General features: G+C 44.8%; 1 protein-coding gene across 1 annotated transcript in view; it reads left to right on the forward strand.

Annotated features, from left to right (window-relative positions):
• PTPRF (protein tyrosine phosphatase receptor type F) overlaps nucleotides 1–19288 on the forward strand; it is a 250559-nt gene that overhangs the window by 135053 nt on the left and 96218 nt on the right. Inside the window, exons 4-5 of the mRNA XM_074152846.1 lie at nucleotides 8115–8303; nucleotides 15846–15863. Coding sequence (XP_074008947.1) covers nucleotides 8115–8303; nucleotides 15846–15863 — 207 coding nt within the window. The remainder of the gene's footprint in view (nucleotides 1–8114; nucleotides 8304–15845; nucleotides 15864–19288) is intronic.

A 19288-nucleotide genomic window follows, 5' to 3' on the forward strand; every position in this document is an offset into this window, starting at 1 on the left:
GTTTTTTGTAAGTAATAGTTGTTGAAAGAATCTAGGCTTATTTATCAGCTGTTGCATATGACCCAGAAAACTCTATTTTTACCTACTTGAAATTACGCTGTAATTTTGGGGGAGGAAACAAAAAAACATTTTATTTTTTTTCTTGCCGAACAAGGGTTAAAAAGGGACGCTTGCTCAGGTAGGGAATCTTGCAGATACGATCTGTTTTACTTGTGTGTTAGCTCTTCCTCACCCACATTCTTGACATTTCTTGCTGTAGTTTCTGCTGTGCTATACTCTGAACCCTTAAATGACTTTCAGTGCCATACAATCTAAGCCCTTTTTAGTATTTCATTAACATGAGCAACTAGTTTCTCCAGTCTCTCAGGGAAAAGCTTGTTTCAATGTGTCTTTGCCTTTGAGCTGTCTGTGGACATTGCTCTACATTCATGCCAGAATGGTGACCTTGGATTTGGAGGAGGAGGTCTAGGGTGGTCCTCACCTCTTAAGAGGCTTTGCATCACACCTCCCACCACTCTGTGAGACTGTGTCATCAGCTTGGAGAGTCTCTGCCCTGTGGCACAGAGCTTGTTTAGCCTGAGCAGATTATACTGGAAGCTTATCTTCCTTCTCAAATTTTTTGACTCTTTTAGATATACTTGGCCTCAGTCTTGGCAAAACTTGAGTTACGACCAAGACTGCAAATGTGACTGTCATTGTAAGGAAGCCAGAAAGGAAAGCAAAAAGAGGTAGCCAGGGTGACTGAAGGATGATGTGGTAGTAGGGGTTTCATAAATGCCGTCTCAGACTGTTGCAGTTTAATCTGATAACGGTGTAAATAATTGTTTTCTTCCAGGATGGGTTGAGGTCTCCTAGTTAACAGCAGACTCCACAGTTAATGCATATTGAGCAGAAGTTGTTACTAACTTAGGAAGATCCCTAAACTAAGAACTGAAACAGTGGTCTGTAGGTACAAACCTTTAATTTGCTGAACTTTGTGACTGAATACTTGCTTCTGGTCTGCTCTGAGTCAGCTTCAGCAGCTGTTAATCATTGTGTTGCTCTCTGTCAAGCACAGGTCACAAGCTGTTATCTGTGAAGGAGAGAGAGGAATTGCCTATTCACTATTAAAGCTGTGGCTGGGCTCAGTCATCTCAGCAGATCTTGCAGTGTCTCTGAAGACCCTGGATCAGAGGACTGCACGGCTATGGCAGTGGAACTGCATATTTCTCCTCTTCTCGTGTCTTCCCTCGGGCTGTGTTTAGGGGACAGCCATGCTGGAGAGTGACAACTGTTGCCTCCATCAGTGCTTCTAGAGCTGTGGCTCTTTTCCATGTCCCAGCCTGAATCTAGACTGCATTAGCTACCCCATGAGAAGCTTAGGGGTAGCTGTGGCTGATGTGTGGCTGTGTCTGGTGTGTCCTGGAGGGCTTTGGTAGCGGCATACTGCAGTACTTCTCAAAGGGAAGGAGGACGTATTTCCTAATGGAGGGCTAGCCCTGCATCTGTTGCACCGCCTTTTCTCCTGGCCAGTTCCTTGGGGCAGGTGGAGAGGCATCATGAGGCCCGAAGGAAGGTTGTTTGGCTGATAACAGCATCTCTTAAGGGCTGGGAGAAACAATTTGTCTCATCCCATTGGGATGCAGTGTCCCCTCGGGCCTGGAGAAGCAAGGCTGCACCCTGGGTAGGAGGGAGCACTGGGTGCCACGGTGAATGCAGGGTGCTCAGCCCTGGGGAGGCGGCATGTTGCTGTAGCGACTGTGCGTTCACACCTGGGAGCACGGTGAGAAGCAGTGCTGGCACTTGGCAGGAGCACAGGCTGAATCCGCCTCAGAGTCAGTTGGGAGGTGCTGCCCTGTCTTGCCCCTGGGAGCAGCCGCCTCTCTGCAGAGCCGTCCTGAGATAAACAGGTGCTTGAGAATGGCCAGCTTTGCTACCGGGAAGGTATCGGTGGCTTGTAAATGGAGATAATTGCTGTCCAGCCATGAAAGGACAACGTTAGCAGCGCCCTTCTGGCACTTGAAGGGTAGCACTGCCTCCGTTGGGTGTTTTATGGACTCATAACCTCTAGAATGAGCAGGTCCTGTGAGCTCCCACGCCGTGAGCCCCCGGGGCGGGAATCTGCCTGTCAGTTTATCCTCTTCTGCCTTGTCTAGTCTCGTATTTTCTTGAATTTTCCTTACAGTACTTTCTTTGTTTTGGACTGACTCAGATTCTTTCTTTTGTGAACTGTTTGGCTGCTGCTGGTGGTGGTGTGATCTCTCTAAGAGATAGCAAATACTTTGTTTACTGTAAGCTCTTGTTCAGTAATTCATGTGGTTACACCATGACACAGAAAAGTCTTTCTGGAGCTCGTTTCCACACCCACCCATTCATCTGCGCCCTTCACCCCATTTTCAGCAGGCAGCTTCAGCGTGTCACGTTGGCGTGATGTCATACAAAACTGGCATATTTGTCATTAAAAGCCTTGTCATCAATAGATGACTGTTTGTATTTTCTGCCTGCCTGAAACTGTTTTATACTTGCTAACCCAGTAATTAAGACTTTGCTGCCTTTGAAACAGGTTAGTTTCACTGCCCCACCTTTTCCTTAGGCAATTACGAGGCAGTGCCAATGTGGATGGGGCATTCATTAATTAACCTGCATGAGACTTGGCTCCGGCAGCGAGCATGCACAAATGCACTCCTTCTCCTGCTGCTCCCCACATGGGCGGTAGCCCGACACCGGGCAGCCTTTGGAGACGGCAAATTTGGATAATACTTTTGGTGCACCTCTTAGGGGGCGTTTGTAAAAAGAAGAGAGCGTCACCTCAAAATGGCTGATAAAATGCTCTTTGTGCAGCTTCAGTTGAATCTGAACAGAGCAGTGTCAGGATTTTCTTATTATGTGAAATGATGCTGTTCTTCTGGGCCGCTGGATTGCTCCACTGCTTTGGATTGTCTTGCGGTAATTGAATAGCCGCACTGTGTAACCTGTGCTGAAGGAATTAGGGCTGTTTATTCAGCAAATAGATGTCCTGGATTGTGGTGTGCTTACGATCTTACTGGCTTGCATCTTTCATTAGTTCATATCACCGACTACCCGAGCTATCTTCCTTGCACTGATAATTTTGCATCTGCTAATGCCTTTCATTGTCTCAAAGGGAGATTTGGAAGCTTGGAGAATTGGTAAAGTAATTCCGTTGATCCATCAAATACAAGTCCATCAGTGGAGAAGGGTTACCCCTGCAACATCCTGTTATATTGCGTCAAACCACTACCTCTTACCAGGATCAGTTCAGCCCTGGTGACTTGAACTGGGTGAGATCCCAGCCTGCCTCACCTAATGGGTAGGGAACATGTGAAATAGCTTTTGATACGTGTACCCTGCTCCAGTGCAATGCTGACCACAGTCAAACGGATTTATCAGAGATCTCGCTGCCCTCAATCCATTTCCTGGCTTGTCCCTAGCACCACACACTCCTGAGTGGCTTCAGATAGCTGGCAGAATTGAAAACAAAGCAGCTTTGTGTTTTAATCATCCCTACCAAGCCCCTAAAATTGATGTTGGGCTGGAGGTTCCTCAGCTGACGCAGGCTGGCAGGAGCCAGTGGCCCAGATAAGCCGTTTCCAGTCCTGTGTAGGGATAAGGTCCAATATCTCACTTGAAATGAGTTGAGAACACCCCTTCCAGTGGGGCAGTGGTTTTGATAGATTGTAAGAGATTTAACCTCACAGCTATAGCTGTAAGGTATAGAAAAGCTACTTTTTGTTATTTCCAAATTATATTTGGGATCATTTTTTTCTCTCCCTTGGCAGTCTGAACAATTGGACTCAAGTTACTAAGCAGGCCTGGCTTTAATAGGAAGAGGAGTATGACAAATAACTCCCATAAATGTGTTTACAGTTTTCGCTATCATTTCTAGAATACTGTTTCCTACATTGACACAGAGGAAGTTCTCAGTGGTAGGGGGAAAGTTTTACAGGTGCCAAGTCATGACATCACCCCCAAAACACAGTTGTGTGGCTACAGGACTAGGGAGTGCTGTACAGGGTTTGTGCTAGTAGGAACCTGATATCCAGCCCCTCCAACTTTTCTGTTCTGCGAGAGATTACAAGTTTTGAGCAAAATCCTGGGGGTAATCCTGCAGGATTCAGCCATCAACAGCTGTGCTCACCACAGACTCCTCTGCAGGCCTTTTCTGTAAGCAGCTGTTATCCACATACCGTTCCATGCTGGGGCTGATCCGTGCTTCTCATAAGACATAAATTGCAATTGCCTCCGCGTTCCTTATCATCACTTGATATTTGGAGTGATGCAGAAAATAAGGACGCCCCAAGGAGTATATGTCTCACGGCAGCATCCTCAAGATAGGTAGTTTTCTGGGGAGCTAGTGAATGAGCTACATAAATTGCAGCTGCTCTGAAGGAGGTCTCAGCTCCCATTTGGGGCTGTGGGAAAGGTTTCTTACCTTAGCTTTTCCCTTAAATATGGGAAATGTGTGGCATAAAAGGGCTGTAAGAGAAGGGAGGTTAGATTTCTGTCACCTTAGGAAGGAGATTAGCAAAGGGAGCTGTCAAGTGAGCACGAGATATCCTCTGCATATGCTGTCATGCTAGATGCCAGAGGGACATTCCTGGCTCCTTGGTGACTGCTGCTAGCAAGACTTCAGCCTGGTCATGGATTTTCTGAGTTTCAGTTTGTAATTGCAAAACCTACTCTTTTTTTCTCTCTCTCATTGTTTCCTTCTCCTTTCCTCCAGCTTCTCTCTTCTCTTCCTGTTCTCCTGTCATTCCTGTTTCTGCTGCTGTAGTTCATGGAGGGAATTAGAGCTTGCAATGCCAAAAAGCCTCCTGCTTGTGCCTAGATTTTGCTTGTTCTTACTTAATGCCTGCCTGAGATACGCTGCTTCTGAAAGTATCTGAAACCCAGAAAGAAAAACTGGTTTAGATAGTCTGCACTTGAAAGCAGATTCATAGACTCTTTTAACGTGTATTAAAAGCACACGGGCTGTCCTTGAATAAAACCAAGTGCTGACAAACTCATTTTCTAGAATAAGGGTATCCGCATATTGGCATGAATAGGAGGACAGCTATTACTGCCGAGCTCCGTGTGCAGACAAGTTAGTGCAGCTAGCGAGGGCTGAAAGGAGCCGAGGCATGACTGAGTCTCATAATTAGACCTAGATTAGACTTTTGCCGGAGGGGAAGGCAAGGCAAGAACAGCTCTGAACTCCTATCGTCACCTGTAGTGTTTGAACACAGAGACATCCCTGGCTGTCCCAGTGAAGTCAGCAACACCAAGCCGGGCTGGAACGGAGCCCCATTATCTCTACAGGAACATTGCTGACAGGGCAGGTGTGGGCCTGTGCCGGGACATACTCTGCGGTGTGACCAGCTCAGGATTTCTCCACGGCTACTCTTCTCCAGGAGGGTTCAGGGGGGCTGCCAGAGCTACACAGTGCCAGAGGAGGACCTGCAGTAGTTGAGGTCCCCTATTTCGTGATGGTACAGGCACCTGAGGCCCTTGGATCTGGAGAAGGTGCTCATCCTCCCCTTGATCTTGAGACCCGGATGCTGTGACCTTGGCCCAGTGCAGGTCACCTAGAGCTACCCCAGAACTAACAGCAGGTGAACCCCAGCCTCCCTGTGTCTGAGGTGCCATCAGAGACTGGCTGTCAGATTTCACCTGGTCGCCTATGCCCTCTGTCCAGCTGTTGAGTGCCCAGCATTCCCATCTGAGCTCCATGATGGCTTGGGCTTGCAGGGGGTGCATGATACAGGAGCAGCGCTGTACGTCTCTTTGGAGTCCAGAAAAGGCTTAATCTAAGATTTCTAGTATGGCGGAGGTGGCTTTGCTGCCAGGTCTTTGTAATCAGCATCTCTCTGTTGTACGCAGTGAAGTCAAGGTTAGAACATACTCACAAACTGCTAATTTTGATTTAATTAGTGCAGCAGGCTGGTTGTGTACCTGTGGATCAGGCACTGTGAAGGATTTTCTGATCTCTGTCATGTCTGTGGGCAAAGGATCACTGCAGATGGGCAGAGATTTCTTGCACAAATGCAGGTTTCAGATTTGCTTTTAGCTATGTGCTAAGCCTCCACACAGACTTTGGACGAGGTTAACTGGGTGATACTTAGCTCAGTGCGTTCTTTGTAAAATCTTGAACAAACCAGAAAAGATTGTCAATGGTAATCATGGCGATTAGATTAGATCACTTCAGGGTTTCAGCCTCCCCAGAGTAAACATCTGCTTTCAATACCATAAATAGCAAGGTGCTGCACTTTAGGCAAACTTGGCCTCCATCCAAGGGAATGTCACTGTTTTACCACTTTTCCTATGAATCTTCCTTTGCTTTTCAATCTACACCGTGCTGTACTTCTGTGTGTACCCTTCTTTAGTTTCTTTTCAGCCATGTAGGAGTATGCATTGTGGTTGCTCAGTATTGAGTGTTTCTGTTGCCTGTTATTGAATGCTAGCTCTGGTGTCATTCCAGTTAAGCTCTATGTACCTTTTGTCTGTGAAAATCAATGGAGAGCAAATTAAAAAAGAACTAGTTTTCGTGGTACCTTTCATTTAGAAAAAAAAAATAATTCCATTTGTTTGCTCATGATGAGAGAGGTTTCTTGGGAGGCCGGTCTGGGAGACAAAATATGGTTGGCACTTTTAATAAGCATCAGGAACCGTTTTTGCCTTTAGAAAACCTTGGGTGTTTCATAGCCACTCTCATCTAAACAGAAAAACAGTATTCTAGGGCATTGTTTTGTTTACAGCAGATGTTGCCTTGTGCTACAGAGTCTTGATTTGCAAACAAGTCAAGGGTCTTGGGAATTCTCCTGAGATCTTAGGGAGAAATATGTAAGATTAGCCGCCACAGGCCGTGTTTGTGCTGCAGGTGTGGCAGTATAGGAGAAGGAAGCACCTGAGGTGGCCTGTTCCTGTCGGGAGTGAGGGGTAAGGTTCCAGATGTATGATGATAGCAGGAAAAATCAGATTGCAGCAAGTTCAGACTCCTCTGGGACTTGGGAAGATGCTGATATCTTGTTTGTTTAAACACTGCAGTGAGCTGGGAGCCTTGCAGAATTGGATTTGCCAAAGAGGAAGGTTTGCTTAAGTTCCCTTAAAACAGGGAAAAAAAGAAACATATTGAAAATAATTGAGTTTCTGGTGCTTTAAAGGCTTCTTAATGTTCTTCAAGTTCTTTTTTTCTACGAAAGTATGTCCTTTTGATTGCAGTTCAGGCTTAGCAGAGTACAGTACATCTTGCCACAGAATGAGTAAATGAGCTCTGTTCTGCAGCTGCTATTGAATGACGATGTTGGAGCATGCCTTGGCTTATCAGTGAAGGCTGCCTAATGTATTCCACCCAGCCTACCTGATCATGCTCTGCAGCAGCAAACCCAATTAACTCTTTTTGTACCTGCTGTATGAATGGTTTTAACAGTTACAGGGGTGCTTTGTTTTATAGCATTTCAGTAAGACATGCCAGAGCATGCACCGGTCGTTTCTTGCGCACCTCTGTTGCTCTCTGCAGCCCAGAAAATGCACCAGGAGCTTGTCACCACACAGTCTGGTGAGGTGGCTCATGAGCAGAATGTGGCTCATTAGCTTTACATTCATTATTTTCTAAAAGCCTTCTGAATCAGATTTCAGGGCATGAGGAAGAGATTTACAGTCTATCCTACCAGTGTGACAGAATGTTCCTAGTAAAAAAAAAGAGAAAATGGGCCTCTCTGGACCATTCTAAGGGGTTTTATTGTTTAGCTGTTGTTTTTCAAGATGCCTCAAACTATTTGGCTTTGTGTTTGTCTGTTATCTTCAACTCAGTCCTCCCACAAAAAGGCAAATACCTGCTTTTACTGAATTATTAACAACAATAGATGGAGCTTACGTATCAATGAAAATTATGGACGTTTCCCAAGGCAATTGATTTAAACGGAGTTAAATTTAGTGGAAGCTTCTATTGGTGTAATGAATGCTCATTATAGAGCCTAATGTGCTTTAAGGGCTTGAAAACCTTCTCAGTAGGGAAGTCAGGCTGCTGTTTTCCAGCAGAGGCACAGATGCTGTACCAGGGCACTGCTGTCACTACAACCATATCCCATTGCTACGCCTGAATGTTTCTCTTTAACCTTGTGTGTTTCTTCCTCTTGCAGAAGACCACCTCCCAGCTGGCTTCCCGACCATTGACATGGGCCCGCAGCTGAAGGTGGTGGAAAAGGCCCGCACGGCCACAATGCTCTGTGCTGCCAGCGGTAACCCTGATCCTGAAATCTCCTGGTTTAAGGACTTCCTGCCGGTTGACACTGCGACTAGCAATGGGCGAATCAAGCAACTCCGCTCGGGTAAGGTAGCAAAGCAAGTAAGCCTTCCCTGCCTCCTCACTCTTCCTCATTTTTCTCTTTACTTGCTGTTATTATTTTTTCCCTGTGATGCTGAAATGCAATTCTAAACCCAAATGTCAATTTGATTTGAGCTTGTTTCTTTTGCAATATAAAAACAGTTTTTGGAGCTGATCCTCTCTGGCAGGATATTGTGGCTTATCAAAAGGAGACATTAGCGTGGACATGCCTTTTGGAACATCACCTGGATTCCTTCTTCAGTAGACCATCTTGACATTGCCCCAAATCCTTGGTAGGCTCAGACATTCTGCTACCAACTCAACAGGTCTCAGATACTTTTAATGGGAGCACAGTGCAAATCAGGACAATGAGATACTGGTTGAGATTTTACAATCAGTGGCCATGTACTGCTTCATTCCTTACATAGGCTCTGCAAGACAGTGCTCTGCTTTCTGTTGAGATCTTTATCGTTCTTGTTATGTGACACCACAAGAATAAAGAAAAATCCAAGCAGCAGCCATTCTATGGATTGCAGAGGAAGGGGGACACAGTTTTGAAATACACCATTTCTTTTTTATTTTTTTGTTTGATAAGCCAAATACTAGCTTTTGAACTACAGACGGTTAGTTCTTGTGGGTGGATAAGAACACACTCGTTTTAGCGAGTAACTCTTGTTTTTCTGCTGCTCTGTTCGGGCTCCCAGGACTATAAGGCCCATTAGAGAATTAAAGAAAATAAAACATTGCTTTATTCACTGCTGAAGTGCAGCACCCCAGCGTGAATTGCAGTGGCTATTTAACGATGCACAGCAGCGCTACACAGCAGTTTTAACCTGGGGAAAAAAAGCCCACAGTATCCTACAGGAAGTACAGCAGGGAACAGATCTGGAACAACGTTGGTCTAGAAGGGTCTCATGCTTAAATAAGAGGCAGACTGCCTTGCCTGGCCATGATGTAGCTCTAGGCACTCAAAAGCCATTTGTTTTGAGTGCTGCTGCCAGGGCAACACCATCTTCCTCCTAGCAAGGTGAACATCTTGACACATTTCCCCATAGCAGGAGCCCTCTGCATAAATCTGATGATGCTTGGATGATAAGAAGTAGGCTTGTACTTGGGGGAGTGGGTAATGAGACATCACTCTCATCAAAAATAGAACCCAGCCTGACACTCCTGATCCCACCTTGATGTACCAGTGAGCACTAATTATACTAATGCATTTAGAGCTTATGAAATTTCCCGGTGACCTTTAGCTTATCTCCCCCACAACATGGTTTAATCTTGATCTGTTTGTGCTGAAAGAAAATATCACACTTGTTAATTATTCTGAGAAGCTTTAGGAAGCAGCAATAGGAAAATGCACATGGATGTGTTTCACTTGATAGCTGACTAAATCAGCATCAGAAATTACCATAAATGAGCAGCAAGGCAGCTCCTGATGCACTTGCTGTACATTCTCCAGCCTCCTTTTCACAGGCACTTGGCTGCCTCTTTACCAGCTGCTTCACAAGTTTAGTGAGATAGAAAGTTTAAAAACAAACTAGTAAACGCTGTCACTGTGTCCAAGTTTTGCTTCCTATTCGCTGTTCTTGAGCTACATCTCAATTGAATATTTCACCTGGGATTCAAACTCTAGAGCTTGCTGCTTCCTGAAGACACAGTAATTACCAAGGGAGGCGTCAAGGGAACCTTTTAGAAATCAATGAGCAGCACGCATCCTCAGACTCGCAAAAGAAATTGATTAGCTCTCTAATGTAGTAAGGGAGGTTTCCATAGTTCAATGCAAAAGACTTCCAAATATGAGTGAAGCTTTCTTTTCAGGGACCTGGTGATACAATGCTAAGATTCACCAAGGCTCTGTTCCACCCTGGCATGAGTGGAGAGCAAGAAGTTTACCACTTCTCATGGGCCAGAGATTCAACCCCTGCTCGCATTTGTGGCTTTTTCCTATATTTGTAGTTGATATAAAGTAAGGCCCATGCTTTGAAGTGCCTGACTTACCTGACTGCAGTCACCCTATGTGAGCAGTGCAATGGGTTAGGCAGTCTCTGATACATTCTGCAAGGTGCTAATTGAGCTCTCCAGCACTACACTATAGTGGGGCAGGGTTGTTTTTCAAAGAAAAGAGTATTTAAATAGATACCTCATTATATGGGAGAGTTTAATAGTTTGCAAAGTCTCTGCTCCATTAAGATCATATCTTACAGCCAGCCTGGCATATCTGCATGAATGTCAGTTTATACTATCTCAATCTAAATATACGCTCGTTTAATTTCATTTAATTAAAACCCAATAAAAGCTAGACAGATGTAATATAGTTAAAATAGCTACAGCACGGTATGAGCCCAATATTGCATATATAGAGTGTCTGACCTTCAACGAGTACATAATATATTATTATTCAGATGTACTAAATATAGGTCATAAAGGTCAAAGCAGCTTTGGAGTCTGACTTAGAGAGGAGGTTGAGGGATGATTTCATTTCTTCAGGTTCCTAGAGTGGAATAAATAGCTAGAGGTACATAAGCAGCATGCCTGGGAAAGGTGTTCTCTTCTGACACTCACAGTTATGTGGGCTGGCAGTGCTCTGGGGGCTTCAGGCAGGTCTTTGAACTTGCATGCAGTCAGACCATGTGCCCATGGGGGCTCTGAACATCACTTTCTGGAGGTCTGTTCATCTTCTGTCAAGGTACGAGAGAGTTTGTGGCTTAAAACAACCAAGCCATCATCTTAGGCCCTTTTAGCCCCAGAGGACTGGTGTCTTTGTCAGGAGCAAATACAGTTTATAAATCTGCCTTGTGTCCTACTGTTACTCATTTACTAATTACATTTCTATGTATGTATATGCATTATGCTCATTAAACCTTCTGACAGCATAACCCTTTACGTTTAGAGGGCTTTTTTCCCCTTTCTCCCCAGTAATACATCTTTCCTCCCGAGTAAATACTTAATGCTTTTTTAAGTCCAGCTCTTGGATAGTTTTGCCAGTACGTGTTGGGCTAATTGCTCTAGAGATGAGAACACAAATAAATACAGATTTTCATCTCCATTATTACAGATCAAGGCAGAAGCAAAGTCTCTGACTCATGCTGGTTGTAGCAAAATTCTCCCTTGCTCATCTTGGTAGTACTTCCCATCTCTTGTGGAGAGGCTGCTTTTCTGCAAATGCAGTGACTCAGGACAACTCCCTATTCACCCCCAGGGTATGTAGCTTCAGTCACTGCCTCTCCGTCACTGACACAGGATCTAAGGCCAACTCTGGGCTGAGAAACCTCCCCAGCATGCTAACTCATTTGAAACCTGTTTGGCTGAACTGATTTTAAAACTCTCTGGACGTTATAGTATTGTAGGCAATGTTCATATGAATTCCGGCAGCAAGGGTCAATGCTACACCTCTAACCATGTTTTAAAATTAGTTGATGATGCGGTGGAAACTTTCTCAATATAGATGAGATTGTACCGATGCTTCCCAGTTCTTCCATAAAGATTCTTAGACTGCAAACACCCAAAGACTTCAAAGCAACTCTGATGGTGTTCATACTCTCAAAGCTTTTGAATGCTTCCGGTGAGTTTTGTTGCTCTTTCACCTTGTTCTTCAGAAAACTTATGAACAAAATGTCAAATTAGAATAAATAAATATTCTGAATATTAACATACAGATACCTTGGCCATGTAAGGAAACTCCAGAAATTCAGGGAGCATTGTCATCTTTCATCTAGTAAAGAACTTGGTCTTACAACAAGTATCACTCTCTTTTAATCACTATCAATTAACTGAGTTATGGAACTGTGCCCTAGACCCTAGTGTGGCTTTCAGGCAATTAACTGCAAGTAAAGTATCAGAGAGAACTCTGCAGGTGACTTCAGTTACTCTGGAAGCCTGTAGGTCCCTCTAACAAAGAAGCAGTGGGAGCCGACTCACCAGATCACCTTGCTGCATTTATGCTCTCAGATTTACCAGCGTTTTCATTTTAGTCTTGATCCTCTAGGTAGAAGCACTACGTATTTGGAAAAAAAAGAGATATACAATGTACACAGAACAAACTTGCAGAATGAGGTGGTGCCTCTCCCAGTGAAATGGCACTGATGGCCATACCCTGCTTCACTGGTAATAGCCAGCAGTCAGTACCCAGCAGAAGACATTCAGATTCTGGCAAGAAACAGTTTTGAGTCTAGACATCAGGTGGGCATCAGCTTGGGACAAGGTGTGTCAGAACAGCCCCAAAAGTGGGGATTGGGGAGCGTTATCCGAAAGGATCAGGATACCAGCACAAGGATGGATGCTCTCTCAGAGAAGACTGACTGGATGAGAGTTGAAGCGATATCGTGACCAAACAGTTGACAGCTGAAGTTTTATGTCCTGGAAGAACCTATACTACACATCTGGGTCTTGCTGTGTGAGAAACACACAGCAATGAGGGGATCCACATGTACTCCCTCTTGCAACTGGTGGCAAATAGCCAGTCTTTTCTATAGTACTTTCGCCTCTGAAAATAGTTTCCCCTATAATTATGTTAGGAAGTAGCTGAAAGTGCTGTTGGAGTTCCCTGGGATTCAGTGTTACGCTGCCCTAGTGCCCAGTTGCAGCCAGCAAGAGCCTTGGTTTCTCTGATACTGCTTTGGAGTGACTTTTTGGTGGTTTAGGTTGCTATAAGGAAGTGGTTTGTTGATAAGTCTGGGGTGAGTTTGTGTCAGCACAGTGAAGTCCTTTCTCCAACAGTGAGACTGGAAAATACCAATGCAAATAATCTCATGGGATTTTCCAGTGTGTCATCCTTGCCTTGCTTTGGGCACCTGGCTGTGTGCTTCCAGTACACAGAGGATGTCAGGGTCAGCATTCGTTCCTGACTGAAGTGAATGTGTGGGGCGTTACTCAGTGTCTGTTATCATGAAGGGGAAATCAACTCTCCTTTTTTATAAGTGTTTTAAACCTTTCCAATCACACAAAGAATTGGGTTTGAAGTTTGATCTTGGGATGCCCTTTGTATAAAGCAGCCTGGTGATCACAAGACACAAGTTGGCCTCAGTAACCATTGAAGTGATGGCACTTCCATCACTTGATGGACTCATATGTTATGTTGGCACTCTGTGGCCTCTGTGCTGTGATTTGGTCCCTTTGAGGGACACCCTGAAAGGACAACAGCCAGAGATGTGTCACATATGATGTGAAGGGTGAGTGGGAACTTTTATTTCTTCTGGACAAGGAAATCTGGAGTCCAACAGAAAAGCCTTGTGCATTCTCCATAATGGTCTCCTCTGAGTGAAGAGTGAAAGTCTTTGCAGAGGTGAGAGAGACCCAGAACAAACACTGTGCTAAATACGGCAAGCCTCTGTGCTGCTCCCACAAGGGTTGTCTTACATTCGGAGGCCAGTAGGATTGGGATTTAATGCAGGAAAAAATGAGCTGGTCACACTTAACGTTTTAGGGAATCTGCTTCAACTATGCAGTTGCTCCTAGACCTCTGTGTAGACAGTTGCATATTAGAGAAAGGGTTTAGCCTCTACAGGGAGTAGATTTAAAGATTTGCCTCAAATCTTTTCAGTTCTAGGGCAGAACAACAAAACCCATTTCAGCCAGATGAAGGAGAAGGAAGTTCTGTTTTCTGCCCCTTGGGCTTGTGCTCAAAGTCATTGCACCATTCCCATGGGAAGTGACACACTGTGGTGATGCTTTTCTTAACTCTGAGAATTGTGGAAGGGGACGGGGACGGGGGCTGGGCGGGGGGAGGCCCTAGACCAAACAGAACAAAAATATCACTTGGCAAACTTTCCAAACAGGCAAAGAGAAATAACCCTGTTTTCCATGGCTGTGCTATTCCATGCGACTATTTCTGGGTATAAGTGTTCTGTCAAGGGTAGCGGTAGTTACTGAGATAGATAAATAAGCAGCAGATTTATTATTGCAAGAAAGAAATTACCCACAACTTCAGTGACTGCAGGATCTTTCCTGATGCTTCAGTCATCTGTGGATAGAAAGCGTCAGAAAATATAACCAGATGTAAAGTTAAAATGGGGTAATGTCATCTTGGCACAGGAAAATGCTAAACAGAGTAGTTTGAATTGCTGCTCTCGCTTAGAGAAAGGACTCTGCCTAAAGGAAAGGGTAGTTAGGAAAGAAAAAGAATAAGTATAAATATTGTAATTACTTTTTAAGAGGCAAGTTAAACATGCTTAAAATATGCCTTCTTTGTATTTACAGAAATTCTTTTCTGTCTTTCTTTCCCATTGGGTGATCATTGTTGTGGATAATGGAATGAGCTGTAAATCTGAGATACACGACACTCTTGTATGCATACTGGTATTTATTAATCAATACACTGAACATGATTTGACACATTGTGTCCTGTTTAACCCTGTTTTTCTGTCTGTTTAAACTCCTCAGTTTTCTTTGGTAAGTGCTTGGTATTCAGATCCTACAAATCTGCATAAAACCAACACATACCATGAACTGCCTACAGATTCGATCTGCATGAATCTCTCCCTTATACTAACAGCCTTCATATGTGCAAAATAAGACCAAGGGGACAAAAGTGGGGATTTAGAAGGGTTCCCTGCCAATTTGCCTAGTTGGAGCATTTCCCCTTCAGTCATGCTTCGTTATTGATTGTACGCTGAACTCAAGACACTGACCAGTGGATCCTCCACTTGCTAAACACATTGACCTCGTAAAACAAACCTTTATAGATCGTTGCAACAGCAAAACTGAACCTCACTCCCAGAGAAGCCCTCCTTATAAGATACTCTTCATTATAGCATGTGAAATTATTTCTAGTGCCTTATAAAGAGGGTAGGGATTCCTTTCTCCAGCCAACATCCAAATTAGGCAGAAACAGCAGAGGTCTGGCTAGTGTGCCATTGTTACATTACCAGAAACTACTTCGTTTCGAAATATTCCTAATGTAAAGTTAATTCTGCATGACACCGATTTCTTTGCCGGAGGGAGCCTGATGCAAGGGTTATGCGAATGCGGAGAATCGCTCAAAACTGATTTGTTACTCTCTCCCCTTCGTTTAATTTCTTTAAGCGAGCAGATTTTGTCCCACTGGTCATTCTAACCTCAAAGCAATATTGCACCTAGCGCCCGCAGCCATGCGCTTTCCACCCTTCCTGCCCAGCACACCCACGATCACACAGCCCCCAGGACACTCCCTCCTTGTTCTGTATGAGGAATGAAGGGGCGCTGCACCATCTTCCCAGCGTGTCCTCCATCTCAACTGCTTGAACGGTGGTGTGGGTGAATGCAAGTGGTGAGGCCAGCCAGCAATGCCACCTTGGCAGCTTAGTTCGGCCCCCCGTTCGTGAGGGTGGTGGCTTCAATGGCAAGACGCAGGGCTGGATGCTGCACTCCTGGAAGCGATGAGCTTTACTAACCTCCTGAGAGTGTCACTCTGACTTTTATTGCACATCAGTTTCTTTTTGTTTATTCCTGTCGCGCTAATACAAATTCTAGCTTTAAAAAAACTTTCTGCTTTTTAGTTATAATTTTCTTCCTTTCCTCTTTGTACTAATGCTTCTCTCTAATCTTATTTGCATTCAAATTACCTCACCAGGTGGTACACCGATCAGAGGTAAGAATGCTGAAATGTGCCTCCAGTTGTCACGTCACTCCATCTCCTGTCTGCCTTGTCCCTTCTCCTCCGGTGTTTCTCATCTCCAGCTTTTACTCTCAGCCCTAACTCTGCCAGCGCTCTTGCTCATCTGCACTCTCCCACTAGTGTGTTTATTTTGGTTGGTTTTTAGCGTGATTTCTTGTAGACTCATCCATTGCGATTTTGCATTGTTGAAAGGGGGTTATTCAACGGAAAGTTTGCAAACTGGAAAATGGTCCCTGGCTTCTGCCACAGGAGGGTTGACGTCTCCTGCAGCTCCTGAAAGTCTCTGAATTTCCCGCGCAGTCGTGGCCTCTGAGGTTTTGTGTCTAGGGGGTTTTAGGTGGATTGCTTTGGTGTAAGTGTAAGGAGGTAACATTTTCACAAGAGAACAGTCAAATTCTTCTCTGCTGCTGCTGACGGGCATGAAGCTGTAATCAGAAGGAGATAAATTCTTGAAAGATTGAGCAAATCTGGCTCTGGGGTAAGGAGCACCTTTGTTTGTGTTCCTCATGTTTGCCTTTCTTGTGTGCTAACCCTCTAATATGGCAGCAGAGCAGAGAACCGCTGCCCCAGACCCCCCTTTCCGAGCCGGACATGCCGATGTTGCTTTGCAACATAAAGATTTGTTTTAAATAGGTGAATCATAAGCACATCTGGCTGCTTTAAGCCTTCATTAATTATACTCGCCCCTGGTTTGACAGCCCAGTGTGCGCAGTCCCTGGCTAGTTTTCACAGCCTGTATGCACCAGTAATGACTTTCCAATTGGAGTGTTGTCTTTTCTAGCCTAAACACTCAAAGCTGTCCCTTTAGATTAACTTTAGTGTGTTAATCAGCGTTACATGCTAAGGCCCTTCTGAATTCTCTTGTGATTTTGGTTACCCCTGTTGACTGACCCCTGGATTTCTCGACAGAATGACTACCACCTACAAATCAACACGACCTCATTCGTTCAGTTTTCCCCCTTCTCCCCTTTCCTCCCCCTTTTCCCTGAATCACTGCTGGAAGTTAATAATCTGACTCTCTGGAACTGGTTCTGTTGCTGGGGGTTAATGTTTTCAGCTCCCGTTAAGTGATTTTAGAATAAATGTGAATTGCCGTTTGATGCGTATTTGCATTAAGTTGCCTCTGTAGCAAATGTGGGTCAGGGAAAAAGACTGCAAACCTTATTTTGATATGAATGGGCTTATATATCTGTCATTCCTCCCTTTGGAACGCTGGAGATTGACAGCTGTGATGTTACAAGCTCCTTAAACTATTTCTTCATCTCCTGTTTCTACTGCAAATCCTAAAATGAAATGACAGATTGAATGCTAACTAGCCGAGCGCTCTGAGCTGCCAGCCGTGCACGCCGAGCGCGCAGCCGTCCCGGGGCCTCCCCGCGCGCCCGCCCTGTCTGATGACATTAGTGACTCAGCACCAGAACCGCGTGGATGCTCCATACGTCCTGCTTGGGAACCGAACACATTTCTGTGAAAAGAACCATCCATCTCATGAAACATAAGTTCCCCGCACCCCCACCCCCCTCCCCACCCCCGTTTGAGTCCTGATGAGGTATTTTAAGAATGTTCTTGACATTATTTAAAATATATGTGTCCTGTTTGAATGTCAAAGATGACATTTCTGTGAGAGCAAACAGAAGCCACGTGCTGCTCTCTGGCTTCTCCCAGAGGATTTCTGTCAGCCTAATGCCTTTTATTTAAAACGGAGGTCATTGAATTTCTAAAGATAACGACAGATTAGATGAAAGTGATTTTATGATGGTGAGGTGGTGTCCATGTAGAAGTGACTGTTCTGCCATGTTCTATACCCAGCTGCACTCTTGTTCCTCATTAAGGTAAGTTTGATGCTTTGGAATCCATTAATTTGGTCTGAAAGGAAGGGTGAACTAATGACTCTTAACGAACCCTTTTGGTAATAATGTTTGGGGGGAGGGGTGGTTTTAGTTTGATGTAATTGCTGCTGTGACTGTGTCGCTAGGAGTTATGTGTCTGGAGTACTTGGGAGGTTCAAATGTTACCCAAGGCCTTTGTGGCGGAGCAGCAGGGAACCCACTCACAGAGAGCAGCATGTGGTTAGCGAGAGGATGACCTGAGAAATTCTACCATGCACCCCTCCAAACAGGAGATTTTTCTCTCTAAACACCTCGTTTGACCTTACCCCCCCCATATTTGGTCATTTCTGTCCAAGACGTCTCTGACTTCCCTCCCATCTATAATTCAGCATCTCAGTTTGTAGCTTCACTCTTTACCCCTCCAGGACTGTCCCAGATAGTAATTTAATCTTGAAATCCCTATTTGTTCATCGGAAAGACATGGAGCTGGCGGATGCCCGTCAGATTAGCCAATAGCTACTTCTTAAGGTGACCCACAGATAGTATCAGCAAGTCCATGTTTAAGCAAGTTCTGCCTCATTCTTATTTTCAAAGTAGTCTATCAGATACTCATTTCCAGCATTTCTCTGGAATTGAACTTGCTCAACCTTTTGTGAAACCTGGCTGCATTTTCCTGCCACAGGCTGTAAGAGAGAGCAGAGCACTGTTGTGTTTCTGGTGGGTGCTGGAGTGAACAGGCATTAGATCGGATGCACACAAGGAGGTAAAAAAACATCATCATCTCAGGCATTTTCCCTCTCCAGTCAGATTTATTTGTTACTTTTCTGTCACCACAGGAAATATCTGAGCTTCCTATACGTAAGAGTATTTCTTCCCCGCAGAGGTCTGTCTGAATTAACTTTAGATCAGCTCACTTGGGTGTCAGAAGCTGTCTGTCTGGGAAGCCAGGTAAACACCCGCACCGACTTCTGTATAGCTGCAGCTAAACCTTTTCCAGTCCCCAGCAAACTGGTTTAAATATAGCTCCAGTATTGCGACACTATCCTGCGAGCTGGAGCATAAAGCTATCCAAGGAGATTAGAGGAAGCTAAAAGAATTTTGATGTCTCTTTTTGAGCATGTGTTTGTACATTTGATTGCACTTTGTATATGATAGGATTTTTTTTCTTCTTTCTTGAGCTTTTCCAGCCACAAAAAAAAAAAAAAAAACAGCGAAAGGAAAACAATTTAGAAGTGTGAAGATATGTTTGCAGGAGCAGACAGTGACGGGGGGAGGCTGGGTGGGGTAGTGCCTGGAAATGTTTGTAATGCCATGTTTCTTACTGTTGGGACTCAGATTGACTCATGTCCCTTTAGAGGGAACACAGAGGCGTTACTGTGCATTTGACAGTGCTGTAGTTTTGCTTCTGACGCAGAGTCCTGTACCTGCTGGCGAGAGATCAGAGCATCCTGAAACTCCGCTGTCTCTGAGGAGCCCTCGTGCTGCCAAGCACGTTGGGTCTCCTCTCCTCCTTCTCTACCGACTCTGTCTCAGTGGTCGGGTACTGTCCACAGCGGCCCGTGGTGCACA

This window comes from Numenius arquata, chromosome 8 (assembly GCF_964106895.1).
Source record: "Numenius arquata chromosome 8, bNumArq3.hap1.1, whole genome shotgun sequence".
NCBI lineage: Eukaryota > Metazoa > Chordata > Aves > Charadriiformes > Scolopacidae > Numenius > Numenius arquata.